The 17310-nt window shown below is 45.4% G+C and overlaps 1 protein-coding gene across 1 annotated transcript; it reads right to left on the bottom strand.

Annotated features, from left to right (window-relative positions):
* Positions 1-1160: 1160 nt before the first annotated feature.
* Positions 1161-15861, bottom strand: RGS21 (regulator of G protein signaling 21). Its single transcript, XM_063117250.1, has 4 exons — positions 15851-15861; positions 9530-9606; positions 7833-7999; positions 1161-1364 (listed from the first exon to the last, which is right to left on the bottom strand). The coding sequence occupies exons 1-4, from the start codon at positions 15859-15861 to the stop codon at positions 1161-1163; spliced, it is 459 nt and encodes a 152-aa protein (XP_062973320.1).
* Positions 15862-17310: the final 1449 nt, after the last annotated feature.

Here is a 17310-nt window from a genome sequence, read left to right as displayed (position 1 = left end):
GCTTAAGATCCCGACTATTACATTCTTTCCACCTCTACACTCATTCTGCTTGCCCCCAAGTCAGCTAATATTTCCTGATCACCGAGCTTGCTCAGTCCTTCCTTGGCTGTATTGGTCTCCTCACTCCCCACTTAGCCCTCCCCCCCACAAAGACTTTGGGAAAGCTTTGGTTTTACCCCAGCTGCTAACACCTTTTTCTTGTGATGGTGCCATTTTGGCCCCATAGATAATGACATCCATGGCCTTAATATTAAAAATATAAGGATGGTTAAGCTAGAGTTCACCTCATTCTAGGTTCAGTGACAGGCTGAGGGCATGAGCCTGAGGCTTGCTCTTGATATATGTCACATTAAAGCCTCATGTGGCACAGAGCGATAAAGCAGCAGTTTCTGCAGCTGAAACTCTTCCCATGGCCTGAGTTCGATCCCAGCGGAAGCTGTTTTCAGGCAGCCGGCTCTGGTCGACTCAGCCTTCCATCCTCCTGAGGTCAGTAAAATGAGTACCCAGCTAGCTGGGGGAAAAGGTAATAACGGCCGGGGAAGGCAACGGCAAACCACCCTGCTATAAGGCCTGCCAAGAAAATGTCAGCAAAAGCTGGCGTCCCTCCAAGAGTCAGTATGACTCAGTGCTTGCACGAGAGGTTCCTTTCCTTTCTTAAAGCCTACTTGCTGGACCCTTGTGTTACCTGGGCTTTAGACAAATGACACTCCTGGGCTAGATCTACGCTACTGCTTTATAATGGTATTACAATGCACTGATAACGGTTGCAGCACATTACACATTATATATACCGCTTTCCTGCTTTTTATTCTCCGTTACCAAAATACCGCAACAAATGTCATTGTCTGTCCTACAAGGTATAAATGCGCAATAAGGATATAGCATTACCATGATGGAATTGTAATGATTTGACACAAGATCTAGCCCTGGTCAATAAAATTAAGGTTCTTGGCTAAATGTAAAGCTGTCTCAACTACTTTATATCAAAAACAGAAATGAAGTAAACAGATTTTGTAAAAAGCGCACTTTCATCTTGCAAGCCAAACTACCCATGGAACACCTACTGTATCTTGTTGCCAAACAACCTGAACATCATGTTATATATCTAGTTATGAAAATGATTGTGCTAAGAGGTGCTGAAATGCTTCTAAGCTTGACCTTTACAAAAATGGCAGCCACCTTTTCTGGTTGCCATTCTGTTGCTTATTTACCAGTTCCTTATATGCTTCTGACTTTAGAAACCGCGGGAAAGAGTCCTTAGCCATGAGATTGTAGATTAATCTCTGAGCATCATCAAAACACTGAAGAGTTGGTTCAGAAATAGTCTGGGTGATGTGGTCTCTGGTATTGAAGTCGATGTTTATCTGCAGGGAGTACAGTGGCACAAACTATTTATTTTACAGGAGATGTAAAGCATTGTATGGGAGCCAGAAACAAACACAATTTGAATTGCTTCCCCAAAATATACTCTTTGATGCAAAGTGGCAGGAAGGTTATGCTTTCAATAGTTAGAATATACACTAATTTTAATTTGGTTTCCTAACTTGAAAGCCATGCTCAATGTAATAATAATATTAATAATAATAATAATGTGCCACAGATTTTCTAGGTTGATAACAAGAAGATTATCAGACTTTTCATACTGCAAAAAAGAAGGATTTCCTTTATTTTCTTTCAACTTGCTAACCTTTGTAAATTGTGTTTCAGACAGCACACATACCCTCCAGGCACTTGAAAAACTTTTACCCATCTCTCTTTTCTGGCTAAGTTCTATAAAATGGCAGCTTTACTGTTCTCCATCAGGGAATTCTGCTAAGGCATGTAAGACCTCCTACTAGGGCCATGTCTACCTATTTTAAATGGAAAATAAAACAATACTTATGTCACCTTTGCAGTGTGAGAGCTCCTCTTCACACAATATTGGGATAACATTAGGGTGACCATATGAAAAGGAGGACAGGGCTCCTATATTTTTAAGAATTGCATAGAAAAGGGAATTTTGGCAGGTGTCATTTGTATGCATGAAGCACCTGGTGAAATTCCCTTTTCATCACAACAGTTAAAATTGCAGGAGCCCTGCCCTTTTTTCTATCTGGTCAAGGGGGCAGGTCTCCTGCAGCTTTAACTGTTGTGATGAGGAGGGGATTTCACCAGGTTCTGCATATACACAAATCACATCTGCTGAAATTCCCTTTGCTATGCAACTGTTAAAGATACAGGAGCCCTGTCCTCCTTTTCATATGATCACTCTAACACCAGGGCATGCGGGTGTAGCGTATGGTAAAGCTCCTCCCCTGCACCAGCATTGCCCCAGTTTCCAGGAGGGTCAATACTGGCACTGGGGCGGGGAGGACCTGCATCATGGCTTCCTCCCACATGGCCTGGGGTTTCTCACATTACCCAAGCAGCCTGGGAAGGTGCTGCACTGCAGTGAATCTTTCACCACAAACGATGTGTAAAAAGGGAGCTTATGGCACCAGTCATATAAGAACATGCCATGTGCATCCACTTAAGCACAAACAATGCATAAATAACCATGGTCTAGTATTGTTGGAGAACAAAAGCATCTTGGAAATGGAATTTGGCCTCTGATTGAAAGTGACTCTGCACCTTTGGTCTAATCCAACTCCAGTTTAATGTCCAAGAACCATAAGAAGGCAGGGAACACAAAGGAGCTCAAAGCTGCCCATCAACAGCCAGCACCTGGATTACAGACTGAGCAAGTGCACAGGCCATCTAGCCCATCTTCTCCACTATGTTGAGATGTCTTGTATTTCTATTTCTATTTTAACACACTGACTTAGGCCATAGCTAGACCTAAGGTTTATCCCTGGATCATCCAGGGGTCAAACCTGTTCATCCAGGTGACACACAGGGAATCCAGTGCTCAGGCAGGGGCGAACCCTGGATGATCCCAGGATCAACCTTAGGTCTAGCTGTGGCCTTAGTCACAATTTCTAAATTTGCACCTATACATATGCAATTGTTAGGCAAATTGGTGTCCTCTGTTGGTGATGCGTATCTGGCCACCCTCTATGTGCGACTATTGCTGGTCCCTTTACATCAGGGGTGCAGAAGCTGTGGCCCTCCAGACATTCTTGGACTCCTGCTCCCATAGCCAATGGTCAGGGATGATGGGAGCTATATTTTTAACAACATCTTAAGGGCCTTATTTTCCACAACCAGTATGAGATGGGATTTTGGGTCACTAGACCTCTTTTTGGTCTTGCTTTTGAGCTTAGGCACAGAATGGTGAATTAGATGGATTTTGGCTTGATCCAAGATGGTAATTCTAATGTCAGAAGCAGAGAACAGTTGCCTTTTTCATTATTTTTTTTAGTGTTTCTTGATCTTGTACTCACTTGCTTAGGGATGTAATTCAACTATGATATATTCTTCATTAAAGTTAGTTTGAATCTCTACCTCTCTGGTGTATTAACAAGTATTTAAATAAAATCCCCCGAAATATATTCTCAAAAGCGAAGACACGTCAGCAGCTAAAGCACTGCCATTATCAAAAGCAAATGCATCACTGTAAAAGGCCAGTGAGGGAGTACATATCACAGAAGTAATTAACCAGCCAATTAGTTAAAAAAATGTTTTTGTATGTAATGATCAAATGGCATGGTATGGCAGGAGGATCCTAAAGGACATGTTTTGACTTTCATCACATCAAAAGGCTTCCATTTGGAGAAATTAACCATTAACACTTGCCAGACTGTACTAGTGCACCTGGGTAATTTTTGCATCACAAAAGTTCATCATCGCATTTTAAAGGAACTTGCAACTCAGGCCGTTGCTAGACGAGGCGTTAGCCCGGTGTGAGGCCTGGTCTCCCTGCTGTGCATCCTGATGATGCACAGGGGATCCCGGGGTCAGGCCGGGCTAAGTCCTCCCTTGACCCGGGATAACCGGATGCGGTTATGGCCAGGCTTTTCCGCAGCCCTGGCCTCAGGCAGGGGCTGCGGAAGGTCTAGCAGGGTCAGTGGCTTTTCCCGGCTGCTTGCTTACTTGCGAGTAGCTGGGAGAAGCTGCGGACTGGGCACAGCATTCCATAGGAGCACTGTGCCCATCGGGCGGGGGGGAATCACGGGGGGGGGGGAGATGGGGGCTGGGGGAAGGAGCGGACCCGGCAGAAGAGATGGGGGGGAAGAAGAATGGGGATGGGTGATAGGCATGGCGGATGGGGGGGAGAAGAACGGGGACGGGCATGGCAAGCGGGGGAGGACGGGCGAGCGAGCGGGTGGGGGGCATCAAACATTGTGGAGGGGAAATCAGGGGCAGGGGGAGCAGGAACCCTTTATTTTTTTTAAAAAAAAACCACTTACCTTTTCCGTTGGTGCACTCCTGCGCACATGGCCCTTTAAGTCTTAAAAAAACTGGAGGACGCGACGGGGCTTTCCCTTACCCTGTTGCGTGTTACGTCTAGAAAAGGGCGACGGCGCGCACTATTTGCAGTGCGCTGTCGCTCCTACTCCCCACCAGATTATCTGGTAGGTCTAGCAAGGCCCTCAGAATGGGATGGAGTAAATTCCCTTAGTTTAGGATTGGCAATTGGAGGCTGTTTTTTTTTTAAAAAAAAGCCCCCCCCGCCCCCCGGCAGAACTCCGAGTCTCAAGGACCCCTCACAATCACTATTATGAATCTCAAACATGTTCTCCCAAGCTGAGACACAGGCAAAGGGGCTCATTACTCTCCTCTCTGGCTGAGTAAACCACAAGAGAGGCTTTGGCAGAACTCTTCTCTTACGAACTTCAGCAGTTCACTCCCATCATGCACAAGCCAAGAATAGCGTGGCTGCCAGAGTTGAGGAACCCCGGGGCAAGGTGCCTTCCATTCCACCAGGTTCCACATTCCTGGGTGTTCTGACTCCCTAGTTTCTCCCTCACGCTTTCTGAACCCTGTTTTGTGCTCTCCCTCTCCCTCTCTCTCCCTCTCCCTCCCTCTCTCCCATTCTCATCACTCATTCCAAAACCTCTCAGCTCATTTGCTCTTCTTCTCAGGGCATCTCCACATTTAGCAACAATGCCACAGCCTTCCCAGGCCTTTGTCTTCCAGAGTCTTTGTGGGTTTAGCGACAGGCAAAATACATGCACTCCTCCACTTGTTTTTGCCACTTCCTTCCCACATGTTTCAATTATACTGCCAGCAGATGGTGCTATTTAATTGCACGATTTTGATTTATTACAGCATTTTCTGGGTTTTATAAAATAATGGATTCCCACTTGAAAATGGTGGGAGAGGCATTAGGGGTTGACAATGTTAAAAAAAAAAAGCACCCACAAAGTTCCATGAGTGACCACTGACTCGGGTGGAGAAGCTTTCACTCTTTCAAGAGCCCTTTGTTAGTATTCTTTCTGGCCATAGCTAGATGGGGCGATATCCCAGGGATCGTCCCAGGATTGTTCCTTTGCATTCACACGACACACAGGGGATCCTGGGAACAGGGAGGGATGATCCCTCCCTTTCCCCATGATCTCGCCCTACACTTCTAGCCTGCTTTTTCTGTAGTCTCAGGTTGGTCCCGAGACCACAGAAAATATGGGCAGGCGTCGTGAGTTGTCTTGGCTCCTCGTGAGTAACCACAAGGAGCCTGGAGCTGGGCACAGGGCTCCTCAGAGAGCAGGGGGGGGAAGGCAAGGATTTTTTTTAAAAAAACACACCATTTGTGCATGAGTGCCTGTGTGCTCCTTCTCCTTTAAAAATAAAAATAAAAATAAAAATGGCGGCCGCGATGTCGCACGCCACGTGTAAACCAGGGCGACGAACTTGCGATCATAAAACCATGAGATCATTGCCATGGCATCTCTCTCTCTTCACTCTTCTCCCCCACTTGTGCTCACTTGTGTTTGTTGTGTGTGTGTGTGTGAAGAATAGGGCAATACCACAGTCTCTGCAGGATGGTGCTGTTGCACTCATGTCCTGCTTGTGGGTTCATGGTTGACAGTCGGTTGGCCACAGTGTGAACAGAATGCTGGACTAGATGGACCCTTGGTCTGATCCAGCGTGGCTCTTCTTATGTTCTTACATTGTCTTAGCACTAATCTCCTCATTTTGATGTAACCAGATATAAGCAGTGGTGTTCTCGGTGGCTGATCTGTATGGTCATGTCTCTTCACTTCACTTTTTACTTTTCCCTCTTCACTTTTTGGCTTGTGCCACTTTAGCAAAAAAATGTTTCCACCGAAATATTTAAATGGATGATAAAAGAAAAAGAAAAATCACCCTGCTAAAATGGCGTGTTCAGGTACATTATCTCCATCGTCATGTTTTGTTAACTGTGTGGACCGAATATAGCAGGATGTGCACGCACGCACGCACACACACAAAAGCACTTTACTTGCCCAAATGTGGAACGTTAGCTGCAATTCCCTATGTAGCTTACAGCAGAAGAAAACACAGGAGGGACACAGCAAACTGCATTATTCTGAGACAGATTATTGGTCCATTTAGCTCAATATTGCCTACTCCAAGGGTGCTCAACTTCTTTCAGTCTGAGGGCTGAATTCCATTTTGGAGGAGCTGTCGTGGGCCACATTTCAGTGGTATGTGGGCCCTAAGGCAAAAAGGGCAGACCCAAAGGCAAAAAAATGTTTGGCCAAAATAAAAAGAATAACAGCATATTTTAGCTTAAACTTCTTACTGCCAGTAATTAAGTCTCAGAAAAGTCACTTCAAGCTGCTGTCAGTCAGTGTTATGCTTACCGTATGAAAATGTGGACAGGGCTCCTGTAGCTTTAACTGTTGTGATGAAGAGGGAATTTCACCAGGTGCTGTACGCATACAAATGACACCTGCTGAAATTCCCTTTTCTATACAACTGTTAACGATTAGGGCTGTGCCCTGCTCTGATTCAGATCACAAATCTGGAGGGGAGCCACTCGATCCACCTTCGCCAAAGGGGGATCTGAATCCAGTCAGGGGAGCTCCAGATTGAGGCGAAGCGGTTCTCCTCCATCCGGAGCTCCAAACGCAGGTAAGTGGAGGGGCTCACCTGGTGCCGCCGACGCCGCAGTCTGTGTGGCAATGGCGGTGGAGCAGGGGGGAAGGGGGCTTACCTGTGTCCATCGTGGTCTGGTGCAGGCTTCAACTGAGGCCTGGCCCTCAGTTGAAGCCAGTGACGGACCGCGACAGAGGCAGGTAAGTGGGGGGGGGTTACTTGGCTCCGCTGCCACAGTCTGTGTGGTGATGGCGGCGGAGCCAGGTAAGGAAGCAGGGGGAGGGGGGCTTATTCAGCCCCCATTTTGTCCCCCCTGCCCCACTTACCTATGTCTGACGTCCGCCACGGAGGCAAGTAAGTAGGGAAGGGGGCAAAATCTCCATCCGCCCCTCCGGATCTCGCTCCACGGAGCAGAGCGGGGGAGGGTCGGATCGACCTGAAGTGGTTCAGGCCCAATCCGAACGTTCCGGATTGGGCCACGAAGTGGTTCGGGCGGTCCGTGCACAGCCCTATTAAAGATACAGGAGCCCTGTCCTCCTTTCCAGATGGTCACCCTATTCCAGATTGGACTCTTTCTCAACCCTACCAGGAGATACCAGGGGTTGAACCTGGGGCTTTTGCTTGAAAAGCATGTGCCCTTCTACTGAAGTACAAACTTTTCCCGCAGTGCTTAGGTAGGCATAAAAGCCCCCAGTCTGGAAGGATGGTGTTTGTTCATAGCTATTGTTTATGAGAGGCTAATTTCCATGTATGAATGGCTGGAATGTTTAGATATGCAACATAGGGACATACTGATTTGGCCCCAACATGATCATGAGGCATGTAAGATTGATATATACACACACACTAGAAACGCAGTTGAAACCAGTCTTTCAGAGAACACATTAGATTACCTCCATTGGGGCATCTGCCTGGATAAACTCGGAATAAATCGTTTGGGCTTTTGAGGCCATTTTAGCTGCTGACTTTGTTTTCTTGAAGTCTTCACAGGCCAGCCAGAATTCAATGTTTTCCTCACTGAACTCTGACTTCAGGAAAGACCTAAATGCATCCAGGCCATCTGCAGAAATAAGCAAATTAATTGGAGAAACATACAAAACATTCATCTTGGGTGGAAGAAACCCAACAATCAAAATCCTACTGAAGACAATAGAAACGGTTCCGTTGGCTTTTGGTCATCCCATTTCATGTATTTTCAAGTTTTGTTCTGGTGGATTTTTACAGTTAAAGCTGCAGGAGCTATACAAGAGTGATCAGATACAAAATAGGGCAGGGCTCCTGCAGCATTAACTGTTGTGATGAAGAGGGAATTTCATCAGGTGCTGCATGTATACAAATGTCACCTGCTGAAATTCCCTTTTCAATACAACTGTTAAAGATGCAGAAGTCCTGTCCTCCTTCTCAGAGCCAGTGTGGTGTAGTGGCTACAGTGTTGGACTGGTAGTTAGGAGATCCAGGTTCTAGTCGCCACTCGGCCATGGAAACCCACAGAGTGACTTTGGGCCAGTCACATACTCTCAGTCCCATTTACCTCACTGGGTTGTTGTTGTGAGGATAACATGAGGCATGGCTAGATGGGGCGATATCCCGGGGATCGTCCCAGGATAATAATAATAATAATAATAATAATAATAATAATAATAATAATAATAATAATAATAATTTCTTACCCGCCTCTCCATTTTGATTGAGGCGAGGAACAACAGTAAATATAAAATACATAAAACTGAATTAAGAACATAATATACATTGTTAAAACATCCTAAAAACATTCTAATAACATCCTAAAATTCCCCTGGGTAGGCTTGCTGGAAGGGATTGTCCCTGTGCATTCATATGACACACAGGGGATCCTGGGAGCAGGGAGGGATGAACCCTCCCTTGGCCCGGGATATCATCCTACCCTTTTAGCCCACTTTTTCTGCGGTCTCAGGATGATCCCGAGACCGCAGAACGTGTGGCCGGGCGTTGCGGGTTTCCTGGTTCTTCGCGAGTAACCAAATACAAAGCAAATACAAACCACGGACATAATTTATTACAATATGTATTATCTAGAAGGCCCATGATAGAATTCCAATACCAAACAGTTCACCCTGTAAAGCAGGAGTGCTGAATGTCTGCACTCACGGGCCAGATCCAGACCGTGGGGCAAATCTGGCCCACTGAGGTTCCTGATCTGGTCTTCTAGGGTTCCTCAGTTGGATGCATCCCCTTCCCCCGGCTCAACCCTTGTCCCCATGACTACCAATTGTTTGGTGGTTTTCCTGGCTTACACAAAGATTCCCCCTCCTTCTCAAAGTTTAAAATGCCTCTCCTAAGGCTGAGTTATTGGCAGTCACAGATTTTAATTAAAATATGCTGGTATTGTGGTTCCACCCCTTTTGCCTTTGACTCCACCTACTCTTAGAATTTGGCCCTAGAGCTGAAAGAGGTTCTGCATCCCTTGTGTAAATTGTCTGGACATGAGATTACCTGGGGTCCCTATTTAGGCTGCTTTGAGCTCTTTGGAGGAAGAGTAGAATACAAGTAGGATAAAGCACCATGATAGCAATATAGCTTTTTTGTTGTTATTGGTATAGGTGCATCTTACCTTTATTTGCCAAAAGTGTATCCACAGATTCCATCCATGCCATTGTTTCCTTAGGGGCTGACCTGTGGAAACAACATCTACCCTTGAAAATAGCATTGTGATCTTTTGCCTATATAGTCTGCGGATAGTCTGTATGTGATGTGCAAATCTTGACCAACAATACTAAGGATGCAGTCCCTTTGGCCTCAATGAGACTTATGCCTAATCTACACCATGCAGGATATTGCACTATGAAAGCAGTATGTAAAAAGCAGGAGCCACACTACTGCTTTATAGAGGTATTGAAGTGCACTGACAGCTGTTGGGGCCCATTGACACAGACCATATACCCCTTCCATACCTATTGACACAGACCATATACCCCTTCCATACCCATTGACACATATCATATATCCCTTTCATACCCATTGACACATATCATATACCCCTTTCATACCCATTGACACATACCGTATACCCCTTTCATACCCATTGACACGTACCGGCCTTAGCTAGACCTACCGGTCTAGCGGGACGGAGGGGTGAAAATCTCGCAATATTTTTATCATGAGATCTCCCCCTCTTTTCATACGTGGCACATGACAATCTCAGAGGGAGAGGCGTCGCGCCTGTCATTTTGGGTTTTTTCTTAAAGGAGAAGATGCATACAAGCGCTTGTGTGCAAAAGGTAAGTTTTTAAAAAATTCTCCACTCCCCCCACCCCACCCCCAATGGACGCAGTGCTCCTGAGGAATTCTGCACCCCGTGTGCAGGTCCCGGCTCCTTGTGAGTGACCACAAGGAACCAGGACAAACCGTGATGCCTGGCCACACATTTCACTGCCTCGGGCTCAGCCTGGGACCATGGAAAAACTGGGCTCAAAGGGTAGGGTGAAATCCTGGGGAAAGGGAGGGATGATCCCTCCCTGAACCCGGGATCCCCTGTGCACCATGTGAATGCATAGGGACAATCCCGGGGATCGCCCCAGGATTTTGCCCTGTCTAGCTAAGGCTTTCATACTGGTATATCCTGCTTGGTGTAGATCTGGCCTTAGTTTGGCATAGACAGGTACAGGATTGCCCTGTAAGCATAGCTTTCAGTATTGCACTAGGTACAGTACACTCACCTTCCTGTGCAGATAACGGTTTGAGATGCAGAATGCAATTTGATATGCTCCCTAGATTATTTATCTAGAAGAGAGTGGTAATAAAGCACACAACTGAGTGAACAATAAGAAAGGCACACGAGAGGGATCACTGCTTCTTTCAGTAGAGAATCAGCGGAGGCCTTCTTGGCATTGAACGGGCTAGCCATTAATTTCTACGATCCCTTTGCTAGTGACGACTAGAGCTATTGAAAAGGTTATCACGCTAACACGGGGGTGATAAATGGGCTATTTCTCAATTTCTTCCTGGTATTAAAAATGGTGCGCTTCCTAGTTTGGGTTCTCAACGAGATTTTGATTAAGTATTTGTTAAAAGCAGCAATAGCAGCATCTCCTCCTTTCCCTCCAACAGTTTTGCTTCCTGCTTGTGTCAGGAAAAGCCATCTCTGAGAGAGCACAAAGAATCCAATTAGCTCAATATATTCTTGGCTCAGGTCAGATTTATCTAAATCTAGGAACTTGTCAGGGCGGAATAAGATCTTTTCCAAACTAGTTAATAATCTTAAGTGTTTTCTCTCTCTTTTTGCTTCCAAAGACGCATTCCCTTGGGCTTTGATGTATGTACCACCAGGCCTAATGCTTAGACTCTCTGAGAATCGGAGGAGTTATCTATAATCCCACTGACAACCCCAGCACATTCATTACATAAGTCTTTGACTATGCAGTGTGTCTAAGGAAGAGCTGTTAATCTATTTCAATGCCTTCTACAATAGTTCGGCCATCTATTTTTAAGTAGGCAGCTCCCTAGAAAGCGATGCTTGTTATTAATGGGCCCCATAGCTGCCTAGAAAACGTAGGGCCGAGGGAGTGTCACTACTGTGTTAGGACTATCCAGGCAGTATACAACAGGCGCCAAAACCAAAATATGCCACAATATAACACAATGAAACGTCACAATTAAAAACAAAATAAATCCAAAACATTAAAAGAGCAGAGCAAAAACTAAGCAAACCAGCAGACCAATTTAAAATGTCTGGGCGAATATGTATGTTTTAATTTGGTGCTGAGTGTCTGCACCAGTCAATCTCCAATGTGGAGGGCATTCCAAAGATGTGGGGCCCACCACAGAGGAGGCCCTTTGCCTAGTTCCTATGCAACAAGCTGCCCTTAACAAAGAAAGCCAGAAAAGATCTTATTCTGAAAATCTGGAGACTAAAGGGTGCTTCGTAGATAACCTTTTTGTTACAGGAAAATAATTATGGTGTAGTAACAGCGCTGGTTCCAGGTTTTGAGGGGCCCATGGGAAAAATGCTCTCATGTGCACCCACCTATTCCTTGCCACTGTTGTTGCTAATGATTTGCTTGGTTCTCCAAATCCACACCTCTTCCCAGAGGGAGAAGACAAGGCATACCGGGTTACTGCTCTTTATCCTTGCTCCTCCCATTGCGTGATGCAATATAGGAAAGAGAGAGGTCTCTCTAAGCCTTGATTCTAGTACTGGTGGCATTGCATTGGTTAGGGGAGGCAACCTGGTGACTTCCAGATGTTTTGGACTACATTTCCCAGAATCCCTGAGGATCAGCCAGGCTAGTTTAGAGTTATGGGAGTTGTAGTCCATAACTTCGTGAGGGCATCAGCTGGCCTACCCCTGACCTAGGCAATACACTGATGATGTAAAAAATCATTTTGGAGCAGAGTGCTGGCATGATTTGTCTTTTCACTCATCAGAGAATCGAGGGCAGACCAGAGGGACTAAGTCCCTACCCTGGTGGGGATCTAGGACCATTTCCACCCTCCAACATCATCAATTCAGGCTGAGATGATTGAACACCACGTTGCTTTCAGAGGTTTCTGCACCTAGAATTTATCTTTGGTGGTCTTGAAAGAGAGATCTTCCATATATACATAATGAAGTATACAAGGTATCAAGGGGAGCTATGGCTAGGCAGCTGCTGTGGACCTACAGTCCAGCAGGTCAAGCTAACAAGAGCCCCCTGAAGTAGATGCCACTGCCTGGTGAGAAGGAGGAGCAGTAGATGACGTCAGTTCTCTGCCTGTCAAGCAAGTGATAGTGATGATGGCCAAGAGGATGAGGAGCAAGAGCAGCAGGTGACAATGGCAGTGAGAAAGTAGACACACTAAGGGAGGCAGGCCATTAAGGGTGTCTTGCCCATAGACTCTCAAAAACTGGGAGCCAGCACTGAACGTTTATTGCATACATCTATAAAAAGATAGCATGGTGTCTCTGGTAGTGGTGGGCTATAGGGTCACATAGTACACAGAGACCTTGACCATGCAGGCATTGAGCATCTGAGATGGCTGGGCAGCATGGGAACTACAGCCCCATGATCCTCAGCCTGAAATCATCACATATTTGTGGGGGCATCCAAGCCTTTCCTGCAAACTCACTGGCTTGACTTGGACTTCCTCTACCACCTCCACTCACTGCCAGCCCAAGTTATTTACTGCCTGGACGGGGAGGGAGCAATAAATGGCATCCCTCCCTTGAATCAAAGTGCATAGTACTTAAGGCCAGTGGGGTTACTTCAGCACCTGAGGCAGAAAATCCCACAAGTCTCTCTGCCCTTTCCTTGCAGTTAAAAATGCAACAATAAATTGAATAAGTAAACATTTACTGCCCTCGCACGAATCTCCAAATCAGCCGCCTCGCTCTGTCTAACAGTGGGGCCGGCCTTGCCTCACCTTTGACAAAATGGGGGTGGGAAAGCAGAGTTTATGGGTAGATTACAGAGTGCATGGAAACATCCAAGCCCCTTGCCAAGGCCTAATCTACACCAAGTAGGACATTTCACTATGAAAATGGCATGAAAGCTGATGGAAACTTTGGGTGTTCCCAGTTGCTCTTTATGAGGAGGAAAGTTGGAGGGAAGAATAAGAGGGAAAAGATTTCCAGTGCTCACATTTGGTGTTTCGAAATAAAGGAATCTACTGAGCTTTTGGCACCAATTCTGGCATTATAGTGTGTCTGTAATTTCAGTTTAACCAGGATATTGTGTAGTTCATTGAGCATTTTCAATCTTATTTGCTAAATTGAACGATTCTGAGAAAAACAATGTGGAAGTACAAAAAGACGATGTATCTCTAGTACAAAAAGCTAATGTAACAAACAACCTTCCCCCAGCCTCCAGACAACAAGCTCCTTAACACCCAGCGAGCATGAAAAATGATGCAACACATCTGGAAGATACCAAGTGGGGAAAGGATGTTAATAAATGCACGGTTTCTGGGACCCTGGAGTCACATTTCTCTACTCAGCACTGGTATGATCTGAGACTTGAGCATTCATTATATTTACCAGAGGCATAATATTCCCCTCCAGGTGATCTCTCTCCTCAGGGCAGATCTGAACCCCCAGAAAGGGAAGGCTGAACATGCCAGAGAGATGGCTCTTGGAGCTTTTCTACACAAGGCTGTTAGTTGGCTGTTAATTCTGCTGTATATACTTTCGGTTTTGTTACAGAAATGAGATCTGAGCCCTACACAAGGAGTGATTCCTTTCCTGCTTTTCTGCTACATAATCTCTAGGTGGCACTGTGGTATAGTAGAATAGCACAAATATATAAGAAAGCATAGTGCTTTCTTTCGCATTCACAAGTAAATGCTGCATTTTCCCTGTTCTAAAAAAAAAAAAAAAAAAAAATCCTCACCGAAACTGCTGGTTAAACACAGGAGAGTCACAACATTGTCTAAAGAATTTGTAAACAACCATGAGTAAGGGATGAGGAGCGCAGAACAAATGCCTCATGTAGAAAAGCCCTTCGTGCTCTCTAATTGTTTCGTTCCCATTTATTTTGCATTTGGAACTGCAACAGATCATCTACAACAATATGGCAACCAGCGGTCACTTGTGGCAATTCCCCACTATCCCTGTGGCCCACAGAGCTGCGTGGTGCCCCTCCCACTTTGCTCCATCACCCGGCTGATCAGCCACCAGCTGGAGAAAACGGAGATAGGTATCAGGATCACTACCATTCCAGAGATCCTGATATGGGTCCACGTTTCCCTGCTGCTATTTGCAGTAAGGAAACATTGATCTATATCATGGTTGCTGGGAGGAGGCTGAGGTTAAAGCTTCTCCCTCCTGCTACTGAGGGCTCATCTACATCGAGCAAGATATTCCACTATGAAAGCGGTATGAAAGTGGTATATAAAAGGCAGGAGCCACACTACTGCTTTATACAAAGAAATTTTAAATATATCTCTTTTTAATGTTACAATTTTTAACTTTTGTAAACTGCCCAGAGAGCTATGGGCAGTATATAAATGTAATAAATAATAATAATAATAATAAGCGGCACTGAAGTGCCCTGACAACTGTTGGGACCCTTTGACACATGCCATATACAGCTTTCATACCACTTTCATAGTGTTATATCTTGCTTGGTGTAGATGTGTCATGGGCCCCAACAGTCGTCAGTGCACTTCAATACCACTATAAAGCAGTAGTGGAGATCCTGCAATGCACTTCAATACTGCTATAAAGCGGTAGTGTGGCACCTGCCTTTTATATCCCGCTCTCATAGTGGACTATCCTACTTGGTGTAGATGAGCCCTGATTCAGAGATGTCTGTTTCTTTCCTGCTATTAGCAGCCAGGAAACAGGAAAACTGTATCAGAATCACTGTGTGTGTGTGTGTGTGTGTGTGTGTGTGTGCGCGTGTGTGCTTTAACCTTGCCCTGAATGTAGATTGCTGGGAGGAGAGATAGGTATAAGCCTGGCTCTCCTGATAATGTCATTGCTCCTGCTCAGATGATGTCTCAGAACTGCACTCACACACAATCTTCACTGCTGCTATTAACAAAAGTAGCTATTATGCTGTTAAATAGTTTGCACCATTAAAACTACCACTACCTTGGCCATACAGAAGTTCATTTCCCCCTCTTCCACTTTAATTGGGGTCCAATTGACCCCAAGGCCCTTTCAGTAAAACCAGCAGGTGATTAAAGTTGTACAATAGGAGAGGATGTGTTGTTGAAATGCCAGAGAACAATCACCTCCTTGATTGTAAGAGAATAAATGGAGTTTGAAGTGGCAGAGGTTAGGGAGAAGAGTTCCTACATTGTAAATACATCTTTGGGGGGCAATGATGACCCATCAGAGTGAAGAAAGGATTTCAAATTGCCCAAGCTGATTACTAGATAGCAACTGCATTTCATATGTGGTCTCTGATTAGGGGGAGAGAGAGAGAGAGAGAGAGAGAGAACGAGAACTCACTTTACTGGCATGTTTCCTTCTACTGTTTGTCACAGGTAACACTGGATTTCTCTTTCTGATTGATCTTCAAGCTGACAGGAGGAACAGTACAATTAGCACATCAATAATGAAATAAAAGCTTTTGGACTGGCATTCTATATTTGCATGTCAACATAATGGTGTAAGAAAAGCAGTGCTTGAACAGGCCAAGGGTCTATCTAGTCCAGCATTCTATTCTCTCCTTGGCCAAGTAGGTGCTTCTGGGGCCCTTTCTACACCGAAGGATTATCCCAGGAAAATGGAGGGATTGTCCCTGCCTGCTCCTGGGATCCCCTGTGTGTCATTTGAATGCACAGGTATAATCCCGGGAAGATCCCTGGAAAAAAGGCAGGTGTAGAAATGGCCTGGGAAGTCCACAAGCAGGACATAAGTGCAATTATAGCACCTTCCTGTTCATTTTTCTCAGCAACTAGCATACAGAGGCCTACTGCCTCTGATACTGAAGGTAGCATGTAGCTATCATGACTAGTAGCCACTGATAGCTTTATCCTTCAGTAAATTGTCTAATCCTCTTTTAAAGCTCTTCACGTTGGTGGCCACTCATTGTAGTGAATTTCATAGTTTTACTATGTGCTGTGTGGAGAAGAGCTTCCTTTCTTCCAATGAATTTCTAAGATGGACTACATATTGTCAAGGTAATCTGAGGCAATACAGAGAAGACTGTTTCCCCCCCCCCCCCTAAAACACCAACACCAACACACATTTCATGGTCTTGTTTAGTGCTGACACCACAGAACATTGATGCGATGATTCCAAACATAAGAGGAATATGAATCACAGAATATGCATGAATGTATACAGGGGAAGGTGAATTTTGGGAAGCTCAGAGAGAACTGAAGTGGGGTGCAATAGAGGATTGTACTGAAAGATTCATTGGGGTGGATATAAGTGTTACCTTCATGTGTGTGTTTTTACAGAGCAGTCTTATGGCCCTTATAAAGTCTGGGGCACCATAGGAAGCTGCAGTTCTCTGTAGACAGAGCGATGCATATGGAGGAGGCAATCTGATCATAGATCTTCCCTTCTTCTCCCTCCCAGCTGCCAGAAATCATTTAGGGAAATCAGTTAGATCAGCTCCAGGGCTGGTTGGGGGGCTGTGAGTTCTTTAGACTTTTCCCCACTCCACCAAGACCACCCCATCCTCACCCACTCCACCTAAATAGCCTCCCACACTCTACCCACACCACACCCTTCCCCCCCCCCGACATTGACATTGGGTCTCCAAGATTGGAGGAGCAAGGGACGTGGATCTTTCTCCTGTGGATCTGAGATCAGATTTCCTCTTCCAAGATCAGAGCTCTGTGGAAGAGGGATTTCTGATCTATCCTGTAGCACCTGGATGCTGCCCCAGGGACCGTTGGAATGGGGGACTGTATAGTAAATGCTACGTACAAACATAAATTATGTAAATCGTTGAGAAC

This window comes from Elgaria multicarinata, chromosome 1 (assembly GCF_023053635.1).
Source record: "Elgaria multicarinata webbii isolate HBS135686 ecotype San Diego chromosome 1, rElgMul1.1.pri, whole genome shotgun sequence".
Taxonomy (NCBI): domain Eukaryota; kingdom Metazoa; phylum Chordata; class Lepidosauria; order Squamata; family Anguidae; genus Elgaria; species Elgaria multicarinata.
This window is presented reverse-complemented; position numbering and strand designations above follow the sequence as displayed.